This window comes from Pinus tabuliformis, chromosome J (assembly GCF_031772625.1).
Source record: "Pinus tabuliformis cultivar Carrire ecotype Pingquan chromosome J, CPIR1, whole genome shotgun sequence".
Taxonomy (NCBI): Eukaryota; Viridiplantae; Streptophyta; class Pinopsida; order Pinales; family Pinaceae; genus Pinus; species Pinus tabuliformis.
The window spans coordinates 918568071-918594653 of NC_142295.1; the positions used below are offsets into that span (position 1 = coordinate 918568071).

General features: G+C 39.6%; 1 protein-coding gene across 1 annotated transcript in view; it reads right to left on the bottom strand.

Annotated features, from left to right (window-relative positions):
- Positions 1–5484: 5484 nt before the first annotated feature.
- The window catches only part of LOC149229754 (uncharacterized), a 43034-nt gene continuing 21935 nt past the window's right edge, over positions 5485–26583 (bottom strand). The window contains exon 2 of the mRNA XM_089378725.1: positions 5485–6445. Coding sequence (XP_089234851.1) covers positions 5667–6445 — 779 coding nt within the window. The 3' untranslated portion in view covers positions 5485–5666. The remainder of the gene's footprint in view (positions 6446–26583) is intronic.

Below are 26583 nucleotides of genomic sequence, written 5' to 3' on the forward strand. Positions count from 1 at the left end.
AAGTTGAAGAAAAGGGGCCAAGGAAAGAGGGAGTAACAAATCTCTACTATGAGTGAGACGATATCCCTCACAAAAGGGTCTTGTCATAAGCTTATGTTATAAGATATGACAATTATGATAAGATGCATCGTGGCATCATGGAAGCATTAGAAACAAGAGCTCGTGACATCACCATGGGAATCATGAAATCCATGACAAACAAAACATGAAGGATATAGCTCTTGGGAACCTCAGTGGACATTGAAGGAAAGAATCATCTAGGACAAGGCTCATCATACATCAAGTCAAAAAGGAAAGATCTGTCAGTTGAGGATATACAAGATCCTCAAAATTCTCTGATGAAATCCTCATCGGAGGGTTCACTAATCTAGAGAGGAAGCAAGTGTTTCAACAAGAACTCCAACTTATGGAATCCATGAGATGATGATGTGATGACATGAAGAAAATCAAGGGATTGAAGATCTTTTCAATCAAGGAAGTTGTTGGAAGAAGCCTTGATGACTTGAAGGTAAAATAAGGTATGTATGCTTGTGTTTAATATTATAATGTCATGTCATATGGTTGCAGGTAACATAGATCATTGCTTCTATCTTAAGAAGCACGATCAAGAGAAAAAAAGATCTCCTCTGAAAGGATGCAGGTAGGCGTAAGTCACACTAGATGATATCAACACAATATGTCCTCATATGAAGTATGAGGTGGTTGACCACAATTTAGAAACTCTTATTGAAAGCTCCTGGGAATGGAATGTGTGAGGAAAGAAGAGATCGTGAGATATGCAACCGTGATGAAGGCAATCAACATCCAAAAGACCAAGAAGATTTGACTAGGAGATTTCCCAGAAAGAAATGAAAACACTAATGAAACTCAGAAAAAAGATAAAGACCCTTGACAATAAATATCTTAGGAAGATGTGTCAATATATGTGCAAGATGTTGATACCTACAAGAAGATGTCAAGATGAAGAGCCATCTCGTAAGGTATGATTTAAATAATAATGTTTTGATTTCTTGAATAAAATCTGGATATTGCAGGGCTACTCGAACAAGAGTTGTAAATACAAGTACAACTAGCATCCATGTGGTGGATGGAAGACGCATGATGAGAAAGAAGTAGTTATATAACGAAGGTTCCAAATATGAAGAAGGCCACTTTCCATGAAGAAAGGAATGACATTATGAACCAAGGAGGAAAGTAATCATTGGTTATTGCCCTACAAGGAAGAAGCTCAACTGGTTTTCATGACATCAAGCAGAGAAGTTGATCAAGCAGCTAAAGGACCCACGAAGAAGAAGTTGTTGACGTATAGAAGAGTCCCTAGCTAAGAGGAAGCTCTGACAGGTTCATAATCAAGAGGGAGCTTGGATTGGATCACCCCTGATTAAAAAGGAGTGACAGTGGTGCTTTTCTATTTCATGTGTCATGCACTAAACTAGAGCTAACAATCGTAAGTCTAGGCGAAGGCCATGAAGAAAAATGTAGACACATGATGTCCTCCCTAGTTGAGAGGGAGAGATAGACACAACATTCTTGTCTTCACTTTCAAAAAAAGAATGGAGCACTGGGTAATCATCTGGCATCTGATGCTCTTTGAGGATGTGTAGGGCATCCAAGACAAGAGTAGGCAAGGGGACCGATATTCATTGAGGGTTGGGAACCCAAGATAAGAATAGTCCTAGAAGGTCATACTCAATGAACACCCAGGTAGGTATGTACCTTGAGAGACAATGATGAAGGTGTTTATAGTCATTGGTCTCGCCAACATTGTGCTATGATCTAATGAGAGATAGAGTTGCCAGTCAAAGTCTTGCTGTGAAAAAAATATCGGTAACTATGATTCTATACATATGGGTTACCAAGTTGATTCTTCTTATGAGAAATTCTTCAGATTGAGAATGACCAAGTACCATCATGAATACCTCCCTAGTTAAGAGGGAGTGTTGAAGAAAGTGCAAATAGGTTCGGTCTTCATGACATTGTCATTATGATTTATAAGAAAATGAATTTATTATGCCTTGTTGCATGGGTTTCATGAGCAAGAGGTTTATTTATTAGTGGTTCCCATTGAGAGCCTTAGGATAAACCAAAGAGTCAATGTCATGTATTAAGAAGCTCTTCTTGAGCATGAGAAAAATATGAGTCTATAGAAATGACAAGTAGCCCTCCAAGACAAGCACAAGAAGTTTGCAAGCTAAATGATGAAGAAGACAGTCATGTCAGCCTCAAAGCATATATAAATGTCATGTCGGCTTCAATAAAAGAGACACATCGGTTCACATTGACACAACGGCTAAACATGGGAGATATAACCACTATAAATAGGCATTAAGGTTCTGAATTACAGTCAAGGATTTTCAGACAGCTCTGCAACTTCGGTAAAGTATAGTGGCTCAGAATCTCGGTCAAGTATAAGCAAAGTGGTTCAGAATCTCGGTGAGTATAGTGGCTCTACATTTCTCAGATGGTCATCATGATTCTGGTCTCGATGTAGGGAAGATCTCAATGTAGGGAAGAACACTATTACAATCTCGGTGGAGCTATCTCCTAACAGTGTTTGCATATATATGATAAGAAATATCTCGAGAAACCTCATTGCCTCAACATACATTCTAGGTGTAATCTCATTCTTACTGTCTTGGCATAAGGAGGATCATGATGATCCCACAATTGCACTCACAGTCTCGCCATACTTGTCATGAAATACACTATAGCCATGCTCATAGTAATCACATAAACACAGTCAAGATCTCAATGAAGACAAGGTCAATATAGAGACCTAGTTGACATGATGATGATTTCAGTGAAAGTGCACTAATGAAGATGGAGAGATGGTACAGCAGTCATCTCAGTGAAGGTGCAAGAATAATGATCAAGGTGAAGCAGCTGTGTTGATGATGATCTCAGCAGTAAGAAGAGAATTGGTGTCTTGGTCTTGGAGTGGCCTAGTAGGTCAAGGGTCACAGTCTTGGCATTCGTCAATTGGAATTTCTATAAGAAGAATTTTGTGAGGGTTTTCCTCTCCAAGAGGGAGAAGTTTTGGCCCCGGCAGGGTGTCAACATCTTTTGTTCTTGTCTCTTTGTTTTGGTAGCTATTTGATGAACTATCAAAGACACACTCTAATAATAATAAGTGAAGATTGGAATAAGAAGAAAAATTTAAAAACACCTCACAAATAGTTATCATGCTTAAAAAAATCTCATTAACTATAATTGCCCTAGATTCTTCAACAGCAAACACATTCTACACTAATCGCATTCCTAAATTCTCTACAATCAGTTTTCATTCACACCAAAGAGTTCTTTACAATCATTATTCTCTTTACAATCAATATTCATTGCACAAGATCCTCTACATCTACGAGGCCCTAAAATTCTACCCTAATCACACGCTTACAGGGTATTTATAACCAAAAATTTTGCACGCGTAAAGCAATAAAAAATCATATAAAAGACATTTCAAAATTCTCAGCCAAGTTTTATGATACTTCACCATTATCTTTCTGTTAACATGTCTAGATTTTTAAGGTTTCACTATCACTTTGGATAAGATCATCGATTCACTTTGAAAAAATTGAAGTTGAAATTGCAAATTATATTAGTGTTTTTAAAAGATAAGTCAAAAGCTAGAAAATACAGTGAGCATTTATAAATTAATAAAAAGGTGAAGCATTTTTAGCCAGATAGCGGGGGCTACACAAATAAACCACTATACAGAAAAAGAAAAAAAACGAATAAACCGTTGAAAGTGGTCTTGGATAGTATTTGTCCATGCTTCTCATATTACAAAACCTTATCATTAATAACCATAATAAATTCCTAAACGTGTCATACAAATCCCATTACTTTATCTTCTAATTACAATATTATATTGCAAAATCTTGAAATAAATAAACATAAAAGATTTCCCAAACATATTGTATATAAATCTCATCAATATATCTTCTTATCTGCAATTACAATCAGAGAGAGTTTTGCGCCAAACATAAAAATGAACATTCCCCACCATAAAGTGCACATATCAACCAGCTGTGGACATGCAGTCCTATGAAAAAAAAGTTATTGCACAGAAATCTCAATACCCAACAAATCATAGCATTGGACAGGCTCTGGTTGCTCTGCCCATCAATCGGTTCTCTTATAGTAGTTGATCATTATGTTGAAAACTGTTTTCTGTTTCGACAGTATGGCATTTTTCATTGCAAATCAAAATAACGTTAAATAGTACTAAGAACCGTCCCACATTATTAAAACACTTTTGTCCCTCAGTCCATAAGAGCCTCTCTCGAATACTGCAAACCATACCGCATTTTTAAACCACCTTTTTCGTAGTGTGAGATGTAATACGAGAAAAGAAATTTCAGTTATAAGAGCTATAAGCGTTGGTGGTAAGTCCATAAGAGCCTCTCTGGGATTCAAACAGGAGGTGCTGAGTAGCTGACCACAGTACCCGCAGTATGACTATAGCCTAGAAGAAAAGGTTAAATATTAAATTTGGGCTTGCATTCCTCTGAAAATATATATTGCACAGAAGGACTACTAATTCCAACAAATCATAAAATGTTACACAAGTTCTGGTTGGTCTGCCCATTAGTCAATTTTCTTGGGATATTTGATCCTTACATTGTGAAATGTTTTTCTTTTAAGTTTTGACAACGACCTTTTTCTTTGCGAATCAAAATAGAGCATTAAATAGTATTACTGCAGACCATCCCACCTTATTAGAACACTTGCTTTCTTGATTCCACAGGTTCCTCTCTTAGATTCAAACAGTATGTTGGTTCTCATTCAAATGTTAGTACCATGCAAAATTACAAAAGACCCTTCACTGGGATTTTGTTAACATGTGGATTGAATGTATTATAAGATATTATCCGAATAACAAGCAAAACATTTAAAGGTTACTCCACATAATTACACCTGCTTTCTTAAGTTCAGAAGAACCTCTCAGATTCAAATAGTCCACCTGGTCTCATACAAAAATATTAAACAGAAATTACAAGAGCCACTACAATGGCCTTTTGTTAAAATACGGATTGTATACATCTTGATATTTTATAAGCATAATAAGAAACAAAATAGTTGATAAGTACTCATTCCAAATATTTAATTTTTGGGCAGCTTAGAATATATTTCTTATATACATCCAATCACGAAAGCCTAATTCTAGAGTCAAGATATTTAAACAAGTCCATTAAATTGCAGTTCTCAACATTACCAAGCCTTCAAGATTACTTGTTTTTCCATGACTAGAATGCTTTCTAGAGTCAAGATATTTAAACATGTCCATTAAATTGCAGTTCTCAACATTACCAAGCCTTCAAGATTACTTGTTTTTCCATGACTAGAAAAGGGCACATACGTCTCTGTGTCAGAATTCATCTATGATGGAAATGGCATGCTCTCAATTTACTTAACTATTTTTCAACAGGAAAACCAGCCACCTCACCCAGTTCTTGCCTACTCATGAAGTTCACTCATACCACATGACAAAATACATGCATTAATTAGAGAATTTTCCATATGGTTTACAAACCCAGTATCAAAATTGTGCCTCCTCTGTGAGAATCACTGGAAACAACTACTTAAATCGGCAAGGAAGAAAATGATGGTGCCATAGTATGTAAGGCAAGTTCCACCTTTGCCTCTACAGTATATTAGATTGCAGATCATGAAAAATATCGTCCAAGTGAAAGACCACAAACTAATACAACTAAGTAAATGCTAAAATCTATAGACAGAGCATTTACCACCTTCCTTAAAATGACTAAAGTCTGCAAAACATTTCCGATCTTATTTGCCAAGTTCCAAGCCTCTGATGTTGAGTATGTTTCTTCAGCAGTAGGATCCGCAATATCCTCAGGATTTGGTTTTTCGGAACTCAAGATCATAGTTGCCATAACTAGTGTTATATCTGTTACTATTATTAGAAAGAATGGCCATGGAGGCACAAAACGTTCCAGCACACCACCTAGAGGGTTATTGAGAGATAAAAGGACACTGTGAATGACCAGAAAAACAGCTATTGCTACAGCACACAAGATACGAGCACTTTCAGACGAATCAATAGCACAACTGAATTTACTTATTGTGAAGCGGCTTGAAAAGGTTGATGCAGGGAACTTTTTGCCATCTCCTTTCTTACACACTGAAGGGGAAGAATCTAAAGATCTCGGTGCCAAAGAACCATTTTCATCTCCCAGTTCTGCAGTGTTACTCTTACCTCCTGAATTGAATGGAAAACGATCTAGCAAAACTGAACTGCCATTCATATTATTAACAGCAATAGTAGGTTCATCTGCAAAAGAAAAATCTGAAGATCTCAATGCCACGGAACCTTTTTCATCTCCCAATTCTGCAGTGTTACTACTATCTCCCGGATTGGCTTCAACATGAGCTGGCAAAACTGAACTGACATTGATATTAGCAACATCGGTAGAAGGTTCGTCTGCAAAAAGAAAGGATTCAATAAAACACACGTTACATTAAAGTGTATGCCTTCCTATATCCTTAATAGGAGGGCATTGCCTCATTCCACACCTCATCTGAAAACTGTTTCCTGAATACAACTGAGAATCACAAATCTATGTGGTATGTACTACAGGAAACACAAGTTTACATCTGAAATATTAGCATGCCATTATTTTATCTTTAAAAGCTTGCAACAGAGCAATTCACAAGGCAACAAGAAAATTAGTGAAGTGGAATCATTAACAGTTATTATTACATATTTCATAAAGTGTAACAGCATGTTAGAAAATGGTCATTTTGTAATCCAATCGCCATGTTTTCCATATTGGCATCTGAAACAACTTTATGTTAGAGAAAAAAAAATTAGAAAACTACTTCAGTAATTATAGTGCAAGCAATAACTACAATTATTTAGGATAAGAATCTATATATGGAAACCAGTCAAAAGCACAGGCTTAGATTCTTATCCTAACTAATACACACAGGCACAAAAGGAGTTGGATCTATTGGTGAGGAGCAAGGAATTTTTCAATGATGAGAGAGGTTCAATTCTGATGAGGACTCTTTCTGAAGCCATGGAGTCACATTGATGTAGTGGTCAAAAATGTGGTTGCAACCACAGAAATTAAATTAAATGATATTGTAACCAGTGCACAGATAAGTTGATCAAAGCCTACCCCCATGTCCTTCCAATTTTAAGAGCCCAGTGGGCTAGCTTGTGGATAAATGCTTTGAACTTCATAGTAAGATGTCTCAGAGTCAATTCGCAAGGATGGCTGCCTCTGTTGTGTACCTCACTTGATGTCCCTAATGGGTTTATCGACAGGGAAAACTACAAATTAGGTTGAAAGGAGAGTAGGACCATATAGTTCAACTAACTCTTCAAAGAGTGTTAAATTTAGGGCAGGAGATTCAAAAACCAGGTACAGACCAATTAGAGGCTACGCCACAAAGTTTGCCAAACTTCAATCTTGAGGATTGAAATTCAGTGAACCTCAAACAAATTGAGGTTCATCAAACCTTATGGCCATTAACTAAGTCCACAGCTGAAGCCTGTAACCTTGTGTCACAGCTCAAGCTATAATCTATCCGTGTAGTTTCCATATCCATCATAGCATTTTTATATTTATTAATGTTGCCTTCTTACTACTTTAAGTTTATATTTCATTTTAAAGTTTATATATATATATATATATATATATATATATATAAAAGAGATGGCAAGAACGTTGAACTTTGGGTAGCTGCAGGAGATATTCCCCAGCTACATTAGCCCACAAAATAATAAGAAGGGAAAATTCAAAATTGAACTCAAGTTGGCCACGAAAGAAATTTAAAATGGAGGGAAAATCAAATTTAAAATTTGAATCAAATTAATTTGTTAAGGTCAGCTCCATCTGTTCAAGTTGGCCCAGCACAAACAGACGTGCCCCTTGGGCACCACAGGACCACTATATATACCAATTCGTCTCCCTCATTTGCACACACCAATTCGGATCATCTTTTGCTCTGTTCACTCATGCGAAGAGGAGGATTTCTGGGCTTAATTACACATGCGAAGAAGGAGGATTTCTGGTCTGTTCACACATGCATCAAGACCTTGTTTCTGTATCTGTTCTGAGAGGCCCAAAACCCTAGAATGCTGTCACAGGAAGCCTCAGGACCGAAGGCATGAAGTTAAGAGAGGGCCACAGATGGAGAAGAAGAACTGAGACCTTAGAGTGAATGCTGATCATTGGAGAAGAGCTGGTCAAGCCCTAGGAATCTGTTCATGGCAGAAGGATTGTTAAACCCTTGGAATATCCAGGTTATCTTATAAATCTAAGAATGTACTTTTGATGAATTGATCAATTTCTTCTAAGAAAAGATTGCTGGGTTTTTCCCTAGTTAGAGTTCTCCCGGATAAAATTTTGTGTCTCTTGTTTTTGGCTGTCTCTTCATGATCCTACTGGTATTATTGTATTGTAGTTGAGATTTTCTATGTATAATTGCTTAATGATGAATGTGACATAAGATGAATAAATTAAGAAATCATCAGAAGTAATTATCAGTCTAGAAGATCATGAAAAATCAACATGGTTTCAGAGCAAGGACAAGTTATGGTCTGTGCTTGAAGAAAGTTCTGTGCAAGAAGAATAGGCTGAAGTCTGTGACCCATCCAAAGTCTGTCACGGCCAAAAATATCAGACTGAAATAGGAAGCAGGCCGGAGGCCTGGCCACAGGACCGAGGGCCTCAGTCTGACTGCAGACGGGGGCAAAAATACCTCAGTAGGCAGTGAACAGGACCGAGCAGCCTCAGTCCTGTGGAAAGGCCAGCAAGGCACAGAGAGGAGCTGTTGACAATGACAAGGAGTATCTAAGGCCAAGACTAAAGCTTGTTTTTGAGACTCTCACTGTGGCTAGAATTAAAGCTATATATGCTTGACAAGTCCAAATGAAAACCAAGCTGAACTGATCAACAGGAAAGTCTGTGAGGATACAGTTCAAAGATAAATTTTGTGATCTGTTTGAGGGCAAAGAAGGCAGACTTCTTCAAGCTTGAGAGGATGTTCTGATTGCATTACAAAGAAGTTTTATACAACTGCCATGCACTTTTCATGATACTGCTTATGATGCATGCTAACAATATTTGTCTGTAAGGGACCTTGTTGATGATTACATTCTAGTGGAGCATTGGGCTGTTGTATAAACAGAGAATTTGCACTATTTTTGCTATAAGCCAAGTACTGTCATGACAGGGGTGCTGTAGCTCGAAGAAGGCAGAGTACAAATCTTATAAAGGCTCTATTGGATCATTGATCTTAATACATTTGCTTGGACTGAATTACCAGAAGTAGATATTGGTACTCTGACCAAGACGGAACATCATTGATTGAGTGGTAACATGGCCAACTGCTCACTAAGGCAAGATAAGACCTGCTCAAAAATCTTGTACTATTGTGAAAGTGTAATCGAATAATGGTACTTGACAAGTACGTGTAAGAGATGTCTTGTATTTGCTGTCAATGTTTGCATTGACTTAGATATATTGCTAGGGTTTTGCCTGAACAGGTTGAAAGAGCCAGAGAGAAAGGCTCTCTCGTATAAAACAAGAAGAGTCGTAACACTTGTGCTAAAGTGTGAATCCCTCTTGGAAGAACTGGTAGACTTTAGGTTTTGTAAACCCTTGAAGCCCTGAATCATGATCCTGAGTTTATTCTGAAGTCTGTATTGAAGTTGTGGCATAAACTCGAATTTTTGAAGCAAAACCTGAGCCCCATTTTAAGTTGATCTTTAGACCTTATGTTGTAGCAAGATTGTGCTTTTTGCTGATCACAAGGGTTCATTACTGAAGCTACTAAGAGTATCAATGTATTGATAGCTGTTTATTAAACTGATGTTTAACTTGCCATGGCTAAGTTTGGCTCATACTGATGCCATTGAATATAGTGAGTGTGTTGGCTGTGTCATGAGTGAAGGGCTGCCTGAGCTAAGAGGACAATTGTTGCCATTATGACCATGAAGAGGTTTTATACTGCTGAATCTGCTTGACTAAAGCCTAGTACTGCTAGGGCTGTTGATACAGATGTGTATTTAGCAGAATCATTTATAGCAGGAGTGCTAACATGATGGCCTAACAGCAAAATGACTGATTTAGTACTAAAGCAGCAAGATTGATAGTAATCAAAAGGACAGTCTGATACAAAATTAAAAATCCTAGGGTTTGTGGAATGAATCCCTAAATCAAGACCTATAATGTTGAATACAAGTGAAGTGGGTGTGATTCATCATCATGATGGCATGAGGATGACTTGGACAAAGAAACCCTAGCACATGCAAGGAAGCAAAGGAAAGCAACATGCTGATGATGTGGACAAGGATGATGAGTTTGCAGACAGATTTCAATGATTTCTGCATGAAGGCAAAAGGATCAAGAGGGAGTTGACAACTCTCAAATCAAAAGATAAGTATTTTTCTTCCTCGATTATTGCTTTATTACTTTATTATTAAGTTAGCCTCTTGTCTTTGTTTCTTTTGCTGGGTTATAATTGTTTCTTCCATGCCCTCTTAATGAGGGTTGTAGGTACATCGTGAAGGTTGCCAAGCTCAGGGAGAACAAAGCAATGTTTGTGGCAAGAGAACTCTCCTAGGATCAAGCATAAACTCAGCTAGAGTGATTTGTGTTCGAGAGGGAAATTGTAGTGACATCTAAAACCGTGCCTGATGACAGGAAGAGCTCAAGTTAAGACAGAGCAGGCAGGCCAGCAAGTTTGAAGGATGCCATGATGGAGAAAATTGTGCCGAAGAGAAGTCAGTGGTGACTTCCAAGTGGATCTACAATATCAAGTATGTTGTAGATGGCAACATAGAGAAGTACAAAGCAAAATTTGTGAATATTCTCCTAGAAAGAAGCAGGGGACTATGAGGAGACATTTACTCCAATTGTCAGGTACACTTCTATTAGAACTATTATTTCTATTGCTTCTATTGGAGGTTACATCAGATAGATGTAAAGACCGCTTTCCTCGATGGAGTAATTGAAGGAAAAGTGTACATAGAGCTACCTCAGGGCTTTGAAGTACATGATGTTGAGAATGTCACTAGTATCAGTGTTCATAATTGTATTTGAGTCATGATGTAATGTATTTGTCAAAAGAAAGAAAAAGAAAATTATTTATAAGCATGGGTTTCATGCTTCATTCATTTTATTTCTAGGTCAAAGCCTCCATTGAAGGCTTCTAGGGTTAATGTCATGAGTCATTGTCCATGTCATTTCGTCCTAGACCCTTATTGGGCTCACTATGTCAAAGAAGAAAATTATTTTTATGTAAAAAATAGTCATTTGTCACTCCACCAAATCAGCCTACCCTCCAGTCAAGTTGGCCTCATTGTAGTAATTCGACCTCATAGGATGACTATAAAAGCAATGTTAATCAACCTCATTTGTACATCAATCAAGCAAATTTCGATCTGCAGTTGCAAGAGCAAGAAAGGAGTGTGAAATACCAAGAAAGGAAGGAGAAACCCCAGCGAAGAAGAAGGAGACACTTGTCAAGCAAAAGGAAGCCGAAATTCTCTATTTTTCTGCCACACGTGCAAGTTTCTAGGTCGCTGCAAGAGGGTCGTGTTAGCGCTTAAACTAGCAGGGGTCCTAGGAGGGGATCCTATAGAGCGACTACTAGATCAAGTGGCAACAATCTTGCAATAGCCCACTATCACCTCAGCTAAAGCTCCCTGCTATTTACGTGTTGTAAGATGTAACTAGGTTCGGTCTTCATAATGACATGTAATTATGATCTTTGTAAATGATGAAATAAAAAGAATAAAATTATTTTTGTAATGCCTTGCTTCATGGGTTTCATGAGCAAGAGTTTTTATTTCTAGATGGCTCCCATTGAGAGCTTTAGGATTTGTCAAAGAGTCAATGTCATGTATGAAGATATGTCAAAAGTATTCTAGTTTATAGGACTGTCAAAATAGCCCTCCAAAAGACAAGCACGGTTCTCCTCTTCATGTTGGCCTTTAGAAGGAACAACTAACACAAGTTGGCTCACAAATAAAAGACACATCCCTTCATGTATACAGGTTGGCACCGTTGGCTTATTTATGGACATACTACTATAAATACATCGCTATGATCTTCGCAGAAGGACAGTTCACAACTCGGCTATCTCTGAGATTTTCGGAGGTCAATTATAGAGACAAAAGTTCGGATTTGGATGAATAAAGACAATCAAGCCTTGAAATTCGGGTAACAAATAGAAGACAAGTTTGGACAAAACACAGAAGCGTAACGAAGGGCCAGCAAGGGTTTGTTTAGGGCCAAACACAGAAATATCAGTTCGGATTTATGAAGGAAAGTCTCGGTACCTCAGCAAAGGAGCACTGCCTAATCAAAGACATATATATACTACATTTTGGTACTGTGGAGAAACCACAGCTCGCTGAAATGATAGGAGTCAGGACTATGATTCGGTACTATAAAGGAGACAGCTCAGTAATATACCATGGAGTTTCGGTGCTGCTTCAGTGATATTCCAGTGAAGTATCCGGTGCTACCTCAAGAGGAAGGTCACAAGTGTGTGACATAATCTCACGACTGTTACGAGGGAGAAAGGTCTTTGTGCTATCAATAGTATCTATGGTTCAGTGACATGACTTCAGAATTGGTGCTATGGGAGAAGGAGAAGTTCGGCATCCTTAACAAGTTCAGTGATTACAGTTTGGTATCATCACATATGGTGCAAGATCTAAAGTAGGAGAAACCAAGGAAGTTTAAACAAGAAGATGAAAGAGAACTTGTGTCTTGGTCTTGGAGGGGCTAATCAGTCAAGGGTCTTGGTCTTGGTATTTGTCAATTGGAATCTCTATAAGAAGAATTTGTGTGGGTTTTCCTATCAAAGAGTGAGACATTTTGGCCCTGGCTTATAGCCTACATGATGTGTCTCTTGTGTATTTATGTTCATGCATTGGTTATTGTTTGATGAAGAAGAACACTAATAATCTAGCATAAAGAAGAAGATCCTAATCTAGAGAAATAAAAAACATTCACAAGTAGTCACTAATGGAAGAGAAATCAACTGACACTAATGCCCTAGATTTCTCAACATGGTAACAAAGCTAAGGTGTTGAAGTCAAAGAAAGGGCATGTAATCAAAGAGACATTCAAGGATCAAGTTTCAAGGAAGGCATCAAAGCAATTTGAAGGTTATCAAATCAAAAGATCAAGATCTACATTGAAGAATAAAACCCTTGATCAAAGAAGCAGTATGCAACAGCAAGAGCTTTTGTTTCTATAGTTATCATCAAAAGGCCACAAAGACCCTCATCAAGTTGTCTACAAGGCAAGATAGCTTGAAGGACTTTAAAGATGAAGATCACATCATCTTGGAGAAATTTGAAACCCTAGAAGCATTTCTGATCTATGCTACAAGAGAAGTCAAAGTATATTAAAGGCAAGAAGGCATTGTCACCATTTTCAAGGTTATAAAGCAAGCAAGAATCCTCTCCTTGCCCTAGAAGAAGATCATCCGAGGAAGCAGCAAATCAACCTCATCAAAAAGGAGCAACCTTTTCTATTGAAGAAAGGCTTCTTCATTTGGAAGAAGATCATCCAAGAGGGAGCACTAATACATCTTCTCCAACCATTATCAAAGTGATCAAGGTGAAGATTTCATCTTCACTTGTCAAGTAAGTATTTTTCATTCTTTAATCAATTTGGTAAAATGACTTCGTGTTTGCAAGGAGATCTATAAGTTGGATGGGTCATCAAAATTCCTTGCATGGAAAAGGAGGATAGATATAGTCCTCTAAGAAATTGAAGTCATTGAACATATCAATGGAAAGGTCTCCTCTGAATTCATGGAAAGGGATTCTTATTAAAGGTCCCTTCATATAGCAATATTGGAGACATCAAAGAGATGTATATGATAATCTAGTAGGAATACTCTCTGAAGATACGGTCTACACAAAATCAAAGGTATCAAAGGATGAAGGATATCTTCATAAGATCTCATCTACGAGATCTAGGAAAGAAGATAATTATCATTGATCTATAATGCACTAACTGATAATCAAGCTAATAGATATCCATGGGGATAAGAAAGTTACCTCATTCGACAACTTGTGGTTTCTATGCAAGAAGACAAGTTGAGGGCAAAAGTGTTGAAGAATCAAATGAAAGGATTCAGACACTTTGTCAAAAGAAAAGAAAAACATAGCTAAGATTCATTGCTATGAACATTACAGGAAATATTGTCCTTAGCTTAAGAAGGACAATATCAAGAAGGATAGAGAAGAAGTCCATTTCACCGAAGAAGTGGAGGAAGTTGAAAGAAGGAAGTCCAAGGAAGAGAAGCATTAGAAGCAAGAGCTCGTGACATAACCATAGGGAAACATGAAGGACTGCTGGAACAAAATCTATGGTAGTCAACTTTGAAGGATATAGCTCTTGGTGACCTCATTGGAAGATCAAAGGAAGAAGTCATCCATGACAAGTCTCATCATACATCAAGGAAACATCTGCTAAATAAGGATATGCGAGATGGAATCCTCATTGGAGGATTCACCAATCTAGAAAGGAAGCAAGTGTTTCATCAGGAACTCCAACTTATGGAGTTCATGGGATGATGGTATGATGACATGAGAGATGAAGCAGATCAAGGGGTTGAAGATCTTTTCAATCAAGGAAGTTGCTGAAAGAAGTCTAGATGACCTAAAGGTAAATAAGGTATGCTTGTATTTAATATTATAAATTCATGTCGTATGGTTGCAGGTAACAAGGATCACTACTTCTATTTTGAGAAGCATGATCAAAAGGAATCTCCTCCTATGAAAGAATGTTAGAAAGGCATGAGTCACACTAGATGAAATCAACATAATATGTCCTCATATGAAGTATGAGGTGGTTGACTACGATTGAAGAACTTTGATTAGAAGCCCCTGGGAATGAAGTGTGTGAAAAGATAGGAAGAGATCGTGATAATATGCAACAAAGAAAGAAGGCATTCAACATCCAAGAAGATTTGACTAGAAAATCTCCCAAAAGAATGTGAAGACTCTGATGGAAGTCGAAAAAGATAGAGACCCTTGACACTGAACATATGTGGGAGATGTGTCAATCTGCATGCAAGATGTTGATACTTACAGGAAGATGTCATGGTGAAAGATCATCACAAAGGTAATTCTAATTTGAAGTGTACATTGATTATTTTTTAACTAACATCTGGTTGGGCTTATGTAGAACTGTAAAAGGGAAGATCTGTGAATGACTTCCAAGCAGACCATATGGAAGGATGTAATGTTCTTCCGGAAATATGGCATGAAAGCAGAATGACATGAAGCAAACATGGATGGAAAATCTGATGGATCACTTTCTGATGAGTTGAGAACATGACTAACTCATGAATAAAGTGATGGATGATCTATGCCCTATATATAGAAGTTCCCAAAAGTTGAAGACTCCTTAAAGAAATTCATGACATCGAAGAAAGGAGCTCTTCATGCAGCTGATTGTTTTAGGATCTCCACATGAAGAGCTGCTATAGGTCCTGGTTAAGAGGGAGCCTGAGAAGAAGTTTCTTACTTGGAAGAAACTCGGAAATTCCTAAGCCGGAAGCTTAGGTACATTCCTCTGTGATAGGAATGAGTACATTCCTTTAATGGAATAAAACCTCCTGGTATAAAAAGGAGCGATAGACACGTTGTTTTGTTCTTCACCTGGGAAGACAGAATGGAGGATTGTGTAATCATTTGGCATCCAATGCTCTTGTGGGATGAGATAGGGCATCCCATGAAAGAGTAGTCGTGGAGGACCGATATTCTTTTGGGACTGGGGAGTCCAAGAAAAGAATAGTCCTTATGGAGCATATCCTGAGAGAACCCGAGTGGGGTATGTTCCGAGAGAGACAATGATGAGTGTGTCTATAAATCATTGGTCTCGCCAACATTGTGCTCTAATCTTGTGGAGAGATAGAGTTGTTAGTCAAGGCCTTGCTATATAACAATGTTGGTTGATATGATGCTATACAAATGAGTTACAAATCTGAATTCTTCTTATGAGAAATTCTTCAGATTGAGAATGACCAAGTACCATTATGAATACCTCCCTAGTTAAGAGGGAGTGTTGTGAAATGTAACTAGGTTCGGTCTTCATAATGACATGTAATTATGATCTTTGTAAATGATGAAATAAAAAGAATAAAATTATTTTTGTAATGCCTTACTTCATGGGTTTCATGAGCAAGAGTTTTTATTTCTAGATGGATCCCATTGAGAGCTTTAGGATTTGTCAAAGAGCCAATGTCATGTATGAAGATATCTCAAAAGTATTCTAGTTTATAGGACTGTCAAAATAGAGCACGGTTCTCCTCTTCATGTCGGCCTCTAGAAGGAACAACTAACACAAGTTGGCTCACAAATAAAAGAGACATCCCTTCATGTATATAGGTCGATTTATTTATGGACAGACTACTATAAATACGTGGCTATGATCTTCGTAGAAGGACAGTTCACAACTCGGCTATCTCTAAGATTTTCAGAGGTCAATTACAAAGACAAAGGTTCGGCGTTGGATGAATAAAGACAGCCAAGGTCTGAAATTCGGGTAACAAATAGAAGACATGTTCAGACAAAACACAGAAGTGTAATGAAGGGACAACAAGGGTTTCTTTAGGGCCAAACACAAAAATATCAGTTCGGATTTATGAAGGAAAGTCTCGGTACCTCAGCAAAGGAGCACTGCCTAATCAAAGACATATATATACTACATTTTGGTACTATGGAGAAACCACAGCTCGCTGAAATGATAGGACTATGATTCGGTACTATAAAGGAGATAGCTCAGTAATATACCATGGAGTTTCGGTGCTGCTTCAGTGATATTCCAGTGAAGTATTCGGTGCTACCTCAAGAGGAAGGTCACAAGTGTGTGACATAATCTCGGGACTGTTACGAGGGAGAAAGGTCTTTGTGCTATCAATAGTATCTATGGTTTAGTGACATGACTTCAGAATTGGTGCTACAGGAGAAGGAGAAGTTCGGCATCCTTAACAAGTTCAGTGATTACAGTTCGGTATCATCACATATGGTGCAAGATCTGAAGTAGGAGAAACCAAGGAAGTTTAAACAAGAAGATGAAAGAGAACTTGTGTCTTGGCCTTGGAGGGGCTAATCAGTCAAGGGTCTTGGTGTTGGTATTCGTCAATTGGAATCTCTATAAGAAGAATTTGTGTGGGTTTTCCTATCAAAGAGTGAGACGTTTTGGCCCTGGCTTATAGCCTACATGTTAAATTTGGACAACTAGGTCCAAACTCCATGTTCTGATGCTCAGATTAAGAGGCTAATATTTTTGTTGGATTCCTCTTTCTGAGAGGTGTAAAATCCATATAAAAATAGTCTTAATCCGATGAGCAGAACTTATATTTTGAATTTATTATTCTTAATAAATTATATGTGCAAGGTCAGCCAGTTTTGTAATGTAGGCTCACATGCCCAACAGATGTGTCACACACCCTCATTGATGGATATATATACAGGAAAAGTTGGAGAGAATTTGTACACAACAAAAACTCACATCTTCCTCTCTCATCCTAAAAGTACGAGCTACCTGGAGGACGAATTTCAGCCACACGTGGGAAGGACGAAGAGGATTTTTCTGCTGCTAGGTTTTCTGCTGCTAGGGTTTCTGCTGTTAGGGTTTCGCAGAAGTTTGACCAGCGTTGACTTTGGTCACGCTTGGTCCAAACAAGCTGAAAACTTGTGGGAGGTTCGATTTTTGAAGGCCGTACTACCTGGCACAAAAATCGAGGTCAAAGGGTTGACCGTTTTGCTGCTGCGTTGACTTTTAGCTTGCTGCCCTGCGTTGACTTTTCAGGACAGCGTTGACTTTTGTAGAACTGACTTGGGTTGACTCATCTACTGGTTGGAGGGTTGTTGTGACACATGCTGGGCTGGCTGACCAAAGGAGACTTTGCTGGTTGAAGCATCCTGTTGACCGCCGAAACGAACACATACATTTTTCTTGTTTCTGATTTGTCTTCTGTAAGATCTGCTTATATGTTCTATCTGCATTTTGCTTATCTACTTGTATGATTGCTGTGAGAAAAGTGAAATTGCTCTTAGCATAGAACATCTACAAAATTTTACATGGGATCGGAGCTGAGGTGAAGACAAACTCTATCTATAGCAATCATCATCGAAATAATCATGCCCTAATCGAAGTCAATGGATGCCTTTGTGTCGCTGTACATAGAGGATTATATACGCTATCAATGATATACGTTGTAACGAGAAGATATACAGCGCAGCTGTAGAGGATATGTTTAGGCAGTAAAGGAAGCCGCAGTCATAAGGACATGAGGCTGCAGTCATGAAGAGTCAAGTCGTAGTGATGAAGAGGCATCTGCAGGCTTAAGGCTCTGGCCAAAGTGCGAAGAGGAGTATTTCTGTGTCTTTTGTTTATGATCTGATTGGCCAAGTAAGGAAGGAGGCTAGCTGAGCTTGTAAAGAGGAGTTCTGAGCATAAAGGCAAGGGTTATTCTCTATGCACAGGCCGTTGAGTGATTTTGAGTTTTACAATGGGACAAAAGTCTGTTTTGAGAGGGCCGAGAGGCCCAGCAAGGAGCAGGAAGAAGGCCGCAGTACCCTTGACCATCAACGTAGGAATTAAAGAGGTTTGAAGGCTGTAAAGTGGGCTGTCGTAGAAGCCACAGAAAGCCCTAACCAGGGCCGAAATTTCAGGGTCCTGTGCATTGGTCAAAATGTAGTTGTGGACAGAAATATGACGTCTATCACAGGTATGTGCTTGTCTTTTATAATGATGAATTTGCCAGATACTATGGTCCAGATTAGACAGTTTGCAATTCTGGTATAATGGGCTGTAAGAAGATGCTTGGTAAAGCTCCAAGTATAGTCCCTTGAGAAGGACAACAAGGGCTGTTAGAAGGTAGATGATTTGGAGTCTTAAAAATGGATACATGGAAGAGCTTAAGGGTAGTCAAGTGGGCTTATTATCAGACCCCATCTTCTGTACGTATGACAGTGAAATATGACAGAGTTTTTGACAGTGATATTCTGCACTCATTGTAGTGTCACTTACTCTTATGACAGTTATGCATAGCAGTGATATTGTTCTCCTGACAAGTGATGAATGGAGATGATATATGGAAGAGATATTTGTTCCTATGACAATAATGTTTGGGCAGCGACTTTAGTGATATTTGGACAATGTTTCTTGATGTATGGAAGTGATTCTTGTATGACAGTGATTTATATGGCTATGATGTGACAATGATATATAGGACAGCATGATGATGATGCATAGGCAGCATTATAAGATCATGAACATGAAGGGCAGCAGCATAAAGGTGTATGTAAGGGCTGTGCTGAAGGAAAACATACAAGGGGATCTTTCCCCTCAAGTGTCACAAAGACATCTGAGATATTGCAACTGGTCCATTCTGATCTTTCTGGTATGTTGCCTGTAACATCCCTGGGGGGATGTTCTTACTATATGACATTTACTGATGACTTCTCTCGCAAAACCTGGATATACTTCTTGAAAAAGAAGGATGAGGCTTTCATGTGGTTCCGTACCTTCAAAGCCTTGGTGGAAAATATGACTGGAAAGAAGATCAAGATTTTGAGGACTGACAATGGCACTGAATATGAGTCAAATGAGTTCAAAGACTTTTGCAGAGAAGCTGGCATTAAGAGGGAGACTACCACTGCATATACTCCTGAGCAGAATAGTGTTGTTGAACGCAAGAATAGGACTATTGTGGAAGCTGCCCGTGCCATGCTATGTGACCAGGGTCTTCCAAAGTTTCTGTGGGGAGAAGCTGCAAATACTGCTGTGTACATTCAAAACCGATGCCCTCATTCCGCTTTGGACTCCAAAACTCCCGAAGAGGTTTTCTCTGGTAAGAAACCTGATGTCTCACATTTTAGAATTTTTGAATGTCCTGTCTATTTTTCATGTGCCGAAAGAAAAGAGAAGTAAGTTGGATGCTACTGGGAAGAAAGGAATGTTTGTGGGCTACAGTGAGACTTCTAAGGCATATAGAGTCTATGTACCTGGTCAAAGGGAAGTAGAGATAAGCCATGATGTCACTTTTGACGAAGATGCTTCCCTGAAGAAAGTAGTAGATCTTCCTAGATCTGAAGAAAACCATGAAGAAAGACCTGGAAATCTGGAAGAACCCCAGGATGAGACTATGCCTGATGTTGAAGGGCCAATGGACCCTATTGATCCTTCCCCTTCTCTAGGAAAGAGGCCATCATGGCTCAGGGACACCCTCGAAGATGCTGAGGGTCATGCTGCCCCAAGGGGAACATTCCGAGAAAGCAAGAAGCCGTGTAGATACCAAGGGTATCTAGCTGCCATGAGTACTATTATACAATCTGAACCTGGATCTTTTGAGGAAGCCATCAAGCATCAAGTCTGGAAGGATGCTATGCATGAAGAATATGAGGCTATTATGAAGAATGATGTTTGGGATGTGGTCCCGAGACCGAAGGACAAATCTGTTGTCACCGCTAAATGGCTCTACAAGATTAAACATGGATCTGATGGGAGTGCTGAAAAGTTTAAGGCAAGATTTGTTGCCCGTGGCTTCTCTCAAAAGGAAGGAATTGACTATGACGATATATTTGCACCTGTGGCTCGATATACCACCATCCGATCCATCATAGCCCTTGCTGCTACGCAAGGATGGAGTCTTCATCAGATGGATGTCAAGACCGCTTTTCTGCATGGTGCAATAAAGGAAGAGGTGTATGTAGAACAACCTCTGGGATTTGAAGTTCAAGATCGAGACACTTATGTCTGCTGGTTGAAGAAAGCCCTCTATGGGTTAAAGCAAGCACCCAGAGCTTGGTATGAGAGGATGGATAGTTACTTGATGAAGCTGGGCTTCACTCGAAACAATGCTGATCCAAACCTTTACTTTAAGGTTGTGGAAGGAAAGCCTCTCATTCTAGTGCTGTATGTGGACGACCTCTTCCTGACAGGTGATGACCCTCTCATTCATCAATGTAAGAGGGAGCTTGTTGCTGAGTTCGAGATGAAAGACCTAGGACTGATGCACTATTTCCTAGGCCTGGAGGTCTGGCAGAGACCTGGAGAGATTTTCCTTTCTCAAGGAAAGTATATTGTGAAGCTTCTGGAAAGATTTGGGATGGTGGACTGTAAGTCCGTGTCGACACCAATGGAACTCAACTTTAAAAAGTTGAGTGGCAGCGCTGCAGGGCCTATCTTGGCCAATCCTACTGAGTATCGTCAACTCATAGGAGCTTTGATGTTCTTAGTGAACACCCGTCCGGACATATGTTTTGCAGTGAATACTTTGAGTCAACAGATGGTTGAGCCTCATCATTTTCACTAGGTTGGTGCCAAGAATCTTTTGAGATATCTTCGGGGCACGATAAACCATGGGCTGAGATACACTGCCGGGAGTGTGATACTCCGGGATATACTGATGCCGATTGGGCTGGCAGTGTGGTGGATCGTAAGAGCACATATGGATGCTGTTTCAATCTTGGTTCTGCTTCGATCTCATGGATGAGCAGGAAGCAGAAGTCGGTGGCTTTGAGCACCGCGGAGGCCGAATACATTGCTGCTAGTATGGCCTGTTGTGAAGCAGTTTGGTTGAGGAAGCTCTTTAGTGAGCTGTTCCAACATGTGCTAGATACCACTGTAATACTCTGTGATAATCAGAGTGGGATTCGTATGACTGAGAATCCTGTGTTCCACGACCGATCCAAGCATATTGATATCAGGTACCACTTTATCCGGGATATGGTACAGCGAGGCGCCGTAAGGCTCGATCATATAGGAACTGATGAGCAGGTCGCGGAGATTCTCACTAAGCCCCTGGGGAAGGTCAAGTTCCTAACCTTCCGTGAGAGTCTTGGTGTCGTGGAAAGACCCTATGATGTGGGTCCTGTTGGACGATGAGCTCTGGGAGCTCTGGGGGGCTTTGGGGATAGCTTCTCGAAGCTATAAGCACTCATAATGCTTCTGCCCCACCCTTGTGATTATTGAGCTGGTTCGCCACTCATTTAATCTGTGCCCCGTATGCATCCTACCCATTGAGTTCATGGCTCATGGGAAGTACCTCTCATTTGGCCAATGAGGTGTGGAAAAGCTAGAGACTATTAGCAAAGACTGATGGACGCATCAGAGATTGCCGTACTCTCTATCTAGGATGCCATGGTCCAACCACTTGATCTGGGATCAAGATTTGTGAGGTCTGGGACCTCTGGACTGATTATGTCAGTCGGGGAATGATGTCTTTGTGACTGACCCACTTCTGTTCTGAAATAAAGAAGCCAGCAAAGCAAGTTTCGGCGGGATGACTCACGATGTTAATTGCACTAATAGATGGAGTTCTCCCTAGTTGAGAGGGAGTGTTAAATTTGAACAACTAGGTCCAAACTCCATGTTCTGATGCTCAGATTAAGAGGCTAATATTTTTGTTGGATTCCTCTTTCTGAGAGGTGTAAAATCCATATAAAAATAGTCTTAATTTGATGAGCAGAACTTATATTTTGAATTTATTATTCTTAATAAATTATATGTGCAAGGTCAGCCAGTTTTGTAATGTAGGCTCACATGCCCAACAGATGTGTCACACACCCTCATTGATGGATATATATACAGGAAAAGTTGGAGAGAATTTGTACACAACAAAAACTCACATCTTCCTCTCTCATCCTAAAAGTACGAGCTACCTGGAGGACGAATTTCAGCCACACGTGGGAAGGACGAAGAGGATTTTTCTGCTGCTAGGTTTTCTGCTGCTAGGGTTTCTGCTGTTAGGGTTTCGCAGAAGTTTGACCAGCGTTGACTTGGTCCAAACAAGCTGAAAACTTGTGGGAGGTTCGATTTTTGAAGGCCGTATTACCTGGCACAAAAATCGAGGTCAAAGGGTTGACCGTTTTGCTGCTGCGTTGACTTTTAGCTTGCTGCCCCTGCGTTGACTTTTCAGGACAGCGTTGACTTTTGTAGAACTGACTTGGGTTTACTCATCTACTGGTTGGAGGGTTGTTGTGACACATGCTGGGCTGGCTGACCAAAGGAGACTTTGCTGGTTGAAGCATCCTGTTGACCGCCGAAACGAACACATACATTTTTCTTGTTTCTGATTTGTCTTCTGTAAGATCTGCTTATATGTTCTATCTGCATTTTGCTTATCTACTTGTATGATTGCTGTGAGAAAAGTGAAATTGCTCTTAGCATAGAACATCTACAAAATTTTACACTACATGATGTGTCTCTTGTGTATTTATGTTCATGCGTTGGTTATTGTTTGATGAAGAAGAATACTAATAATCTAACGTGAAGAAGAAGATCCTAATCTAAAGAAATAAAAAACATTCACAAGCAATCACTAATGGAAGAGAAATCAACTAACACTAATGCCCTTGATTTCTCAACATTACGAACTTTCACCGATAGGAGGAGACACGGTATAAGAGGAATCACAAGGATGGATAGGTCAATGATGAGATAAAGAGTGATTCCTAAAGCCTATTCGCAAGAGAGGCTTAAATAAATGGCTTACTTGCTTTAGAAGCAAGGTGATTGGCTCACTAAAAGGCTGAAATAGGAGAATATCCCTTGACAAGAGGTATCCTAGACCTAAGAATCCTTAAAGAGAAAAGGTTTCTATGTAATACTTGTGAAATTTGAATCACAAAGTTGCAGGACCACAAAGAACCCAAGTGGACCCAAACTAGGTCAAGGGTGTGGGGTTGATCATCAATAGATGGGCTTGACCAGGTTTGGGAGGAGAATAGGATCAAAGGAATAATTTTCTCTTGGAGTTTAAATGCAATGATCCAAATGAAGACACTAACCCAAGGGGACCTAGGGAGAAGAACGGTCTTCGAGCTAGGGCTTGCAATATCTCAGGATTCCACCGTCGAATTAAGCTCAAAATTGGAGGACCCCTTGAGAAGACACCAGTGTAGTTCTAGACCGAATTTCAAGGGTTTTTTATGGCTACAAATGATTTCGTGTGATGCCCTAGGAGGCCTTCTAGGGTTAGGCCTAGAATTGGGAGAACGAAAGAAAAGAAGGGTTATTTTGATCACCAAAGGAAAGCGAGGATCAGTTCCTTGTCTCTTTGGACTAATGGAGTCAAGTTACACCTAGATCGAGAATTTTCATATGCGAAGGAGCCCTAATTGACCTTTGCTAATCCTTCCATGTGCAACAATTGGGTCATTAGAGATTTAAACTTCGGCTGGCAAAAGAGACGAAGTTTCAAGGTTTGTTAACCTATTAGTGTGCCTCTAGGAACATTCACCCTCCCTCTCAATGGCAACGCATACAACATATCAATCATTCAAGGCTTTAAGAAGAATTTTGCATTACTTATGGCCCATACAAGAACAATGATAAAAATATCTCATGCATTAGACAAGTAAGAAAACGAAATAGCATTAAATTTTACTTACAAGAGAGAGAGAGTATATCCATTCATCAACTTCGCATAAATAGAAGCTCCAAAGATAATAGCGAAAATCCAAACATCATAGTGCATCAAGAAACTCCAAATTTTGTCCAAGTGAACAAGTACGAAAATCTCAACAGATACTAATCCAATCCAAGTGATGATGAGAGGAATGAATGAACCTCTCACCTATTTATACAATCCAATCGGGGATTTGAATGGACTAATTTGCCTAATTTAGCCCCAAATTGGTGACAAGCCCACCAAGATAGCTCCAAAATAGAAAGATAAGCCTCTTAAGAGGGAAAATAGTAAACATAATGAGTCATTGGGCCATTGAGAAGGCCTAGTGGAGTCCAAAGTGTGCCAAGTTGAGATAATAGACTCCAAACGCAGTGTTCAAGGGGTTGGCCCCTTGATATCCAAGCAGTCATATGTGGTGTCCCCAAGTGGGTGTGGGGGCACAATGACATCCCAAGTGGATCGATGATGCCTGTAAACCATCTATAAGGGCTAGAATGATGACATAAGCCCTCCCTTTGTCTCCCATGGCGAGATCCTCATCTGGGCCCTGGAACATCTGCCAAGTGAATGGTACAAGTGTGTAGCCAGTTGGGCATGGTGATCTAGGTGCATCATCCTCATTCGAAAAGGTGGAACACGAGCAATCAATAAATGGTGTTGGGGGACCGATGAAATGCTCTCTACTATGGTGGAGGCCCATGGCTCTCAACACTCACCCTACAAGTGCCAATGTGACCCTCTAGAGGGCTTGGACCCCATATAAGGAGACCAAACCCCAAATGGAGACCCACCTGCAATCATGTATAAGATCCAATGTGTCCCCTCACCTTCCAATCTATGTTGCACGAACTTCTAGGAACCTAGCGTTTCGGGCCATACCCGTAGCTGAAGCTCCGAAACTCGGTCGAAACTGGACCATCATGTAATCATGTATGAGAGTTAATATAGACTTGATTTTCCTTCTAAATTGTCATCTATGGGTATTATTCCCTTTTTTCTTGCAAGATAATGTGTTATTCACTTATATATAGATTTCTATATATATATATATATATGAAATTCTGGTTGATGTTCCAACCAACGTTTCAATTTTTTTAGAGGTGATGTTTCTAAACATACCCGTTTCGGAAACTCTGAAACACTTTAGCGCTTCATGCAACTTAGCTTCCAGTACAACAAATCATTAGAGTAATCGAGTAAAAGAGCTTAGAAACCATGGAAAACAAATGGACACTTCATAGTGGTATGCCCTTCCATAGTGGGTTTTGGCATGTACAAGTGCCTCCAAGCTCAATAAAGAGGTTAACGAAGGACCCTATTAGGTGGTTTCAGCCTCTAAAGGGGGTGACATGTCCATGGTACATCCATCAAATGGTAGGTGGCATGTCCATGGTACATCCATCAAATGGTAGGTGGCATGTAATATAGTGATGGAATGTAGTGGGCATGAAGGGGAAGCTCCGGGCCATATGCCATGGTACAAGGGTAGCTAAAATAAGGGAATCCCACACTTGGGTATATGGATGTAGGAGGGAGAAATCATGGTACAAGAGTTACCCCAACCTTTGTTTTTCCACCCTTCTTCATATGCCTTTTGCCTTTTATTGAAAATAATTGCTTGGGGCACAAAGGGATAAGAGCATGATGTGTAGGATATAGTAGTAGATACCCCCTTAAGGTGGGGCGATTCATTGCTCACTAGGGGTTGGGACAATCATGGGTTCCTTAATGATGGAGGGGGCTCATCAAGGGCCCATAGGAACCAGGGTGATGGCCATAAATAAGGGGTAGAGTTGATGTTTGGATTTTTCCCACGCACTAGATTTGTATAAACCAACCATCTTTTGCATTTTGTGGTATATTTCTTGTTGAGAGTGGAAAGATTATGCTTTTTCTTTTATTTTTAGCTACATCAACATTTGGGGCATTGTTCCAAGCTCGACCCAAGGTTAGACAATGGGAGGGGTAAGCTAACCTCTTATGGATCCAATGGACAAATGTGGACCCAGATGGGAAAAATGATGAATGGGGTTGTAACGAGCGAAAGGGGAGTAATCTATATAGTATTAGGAAGTGGGACTACGCAACCAAAATTAGGGTTTCCCATGTAGTGCCATCCCTAAAACTTAGTAGCCAATAAAAGAGATCCCA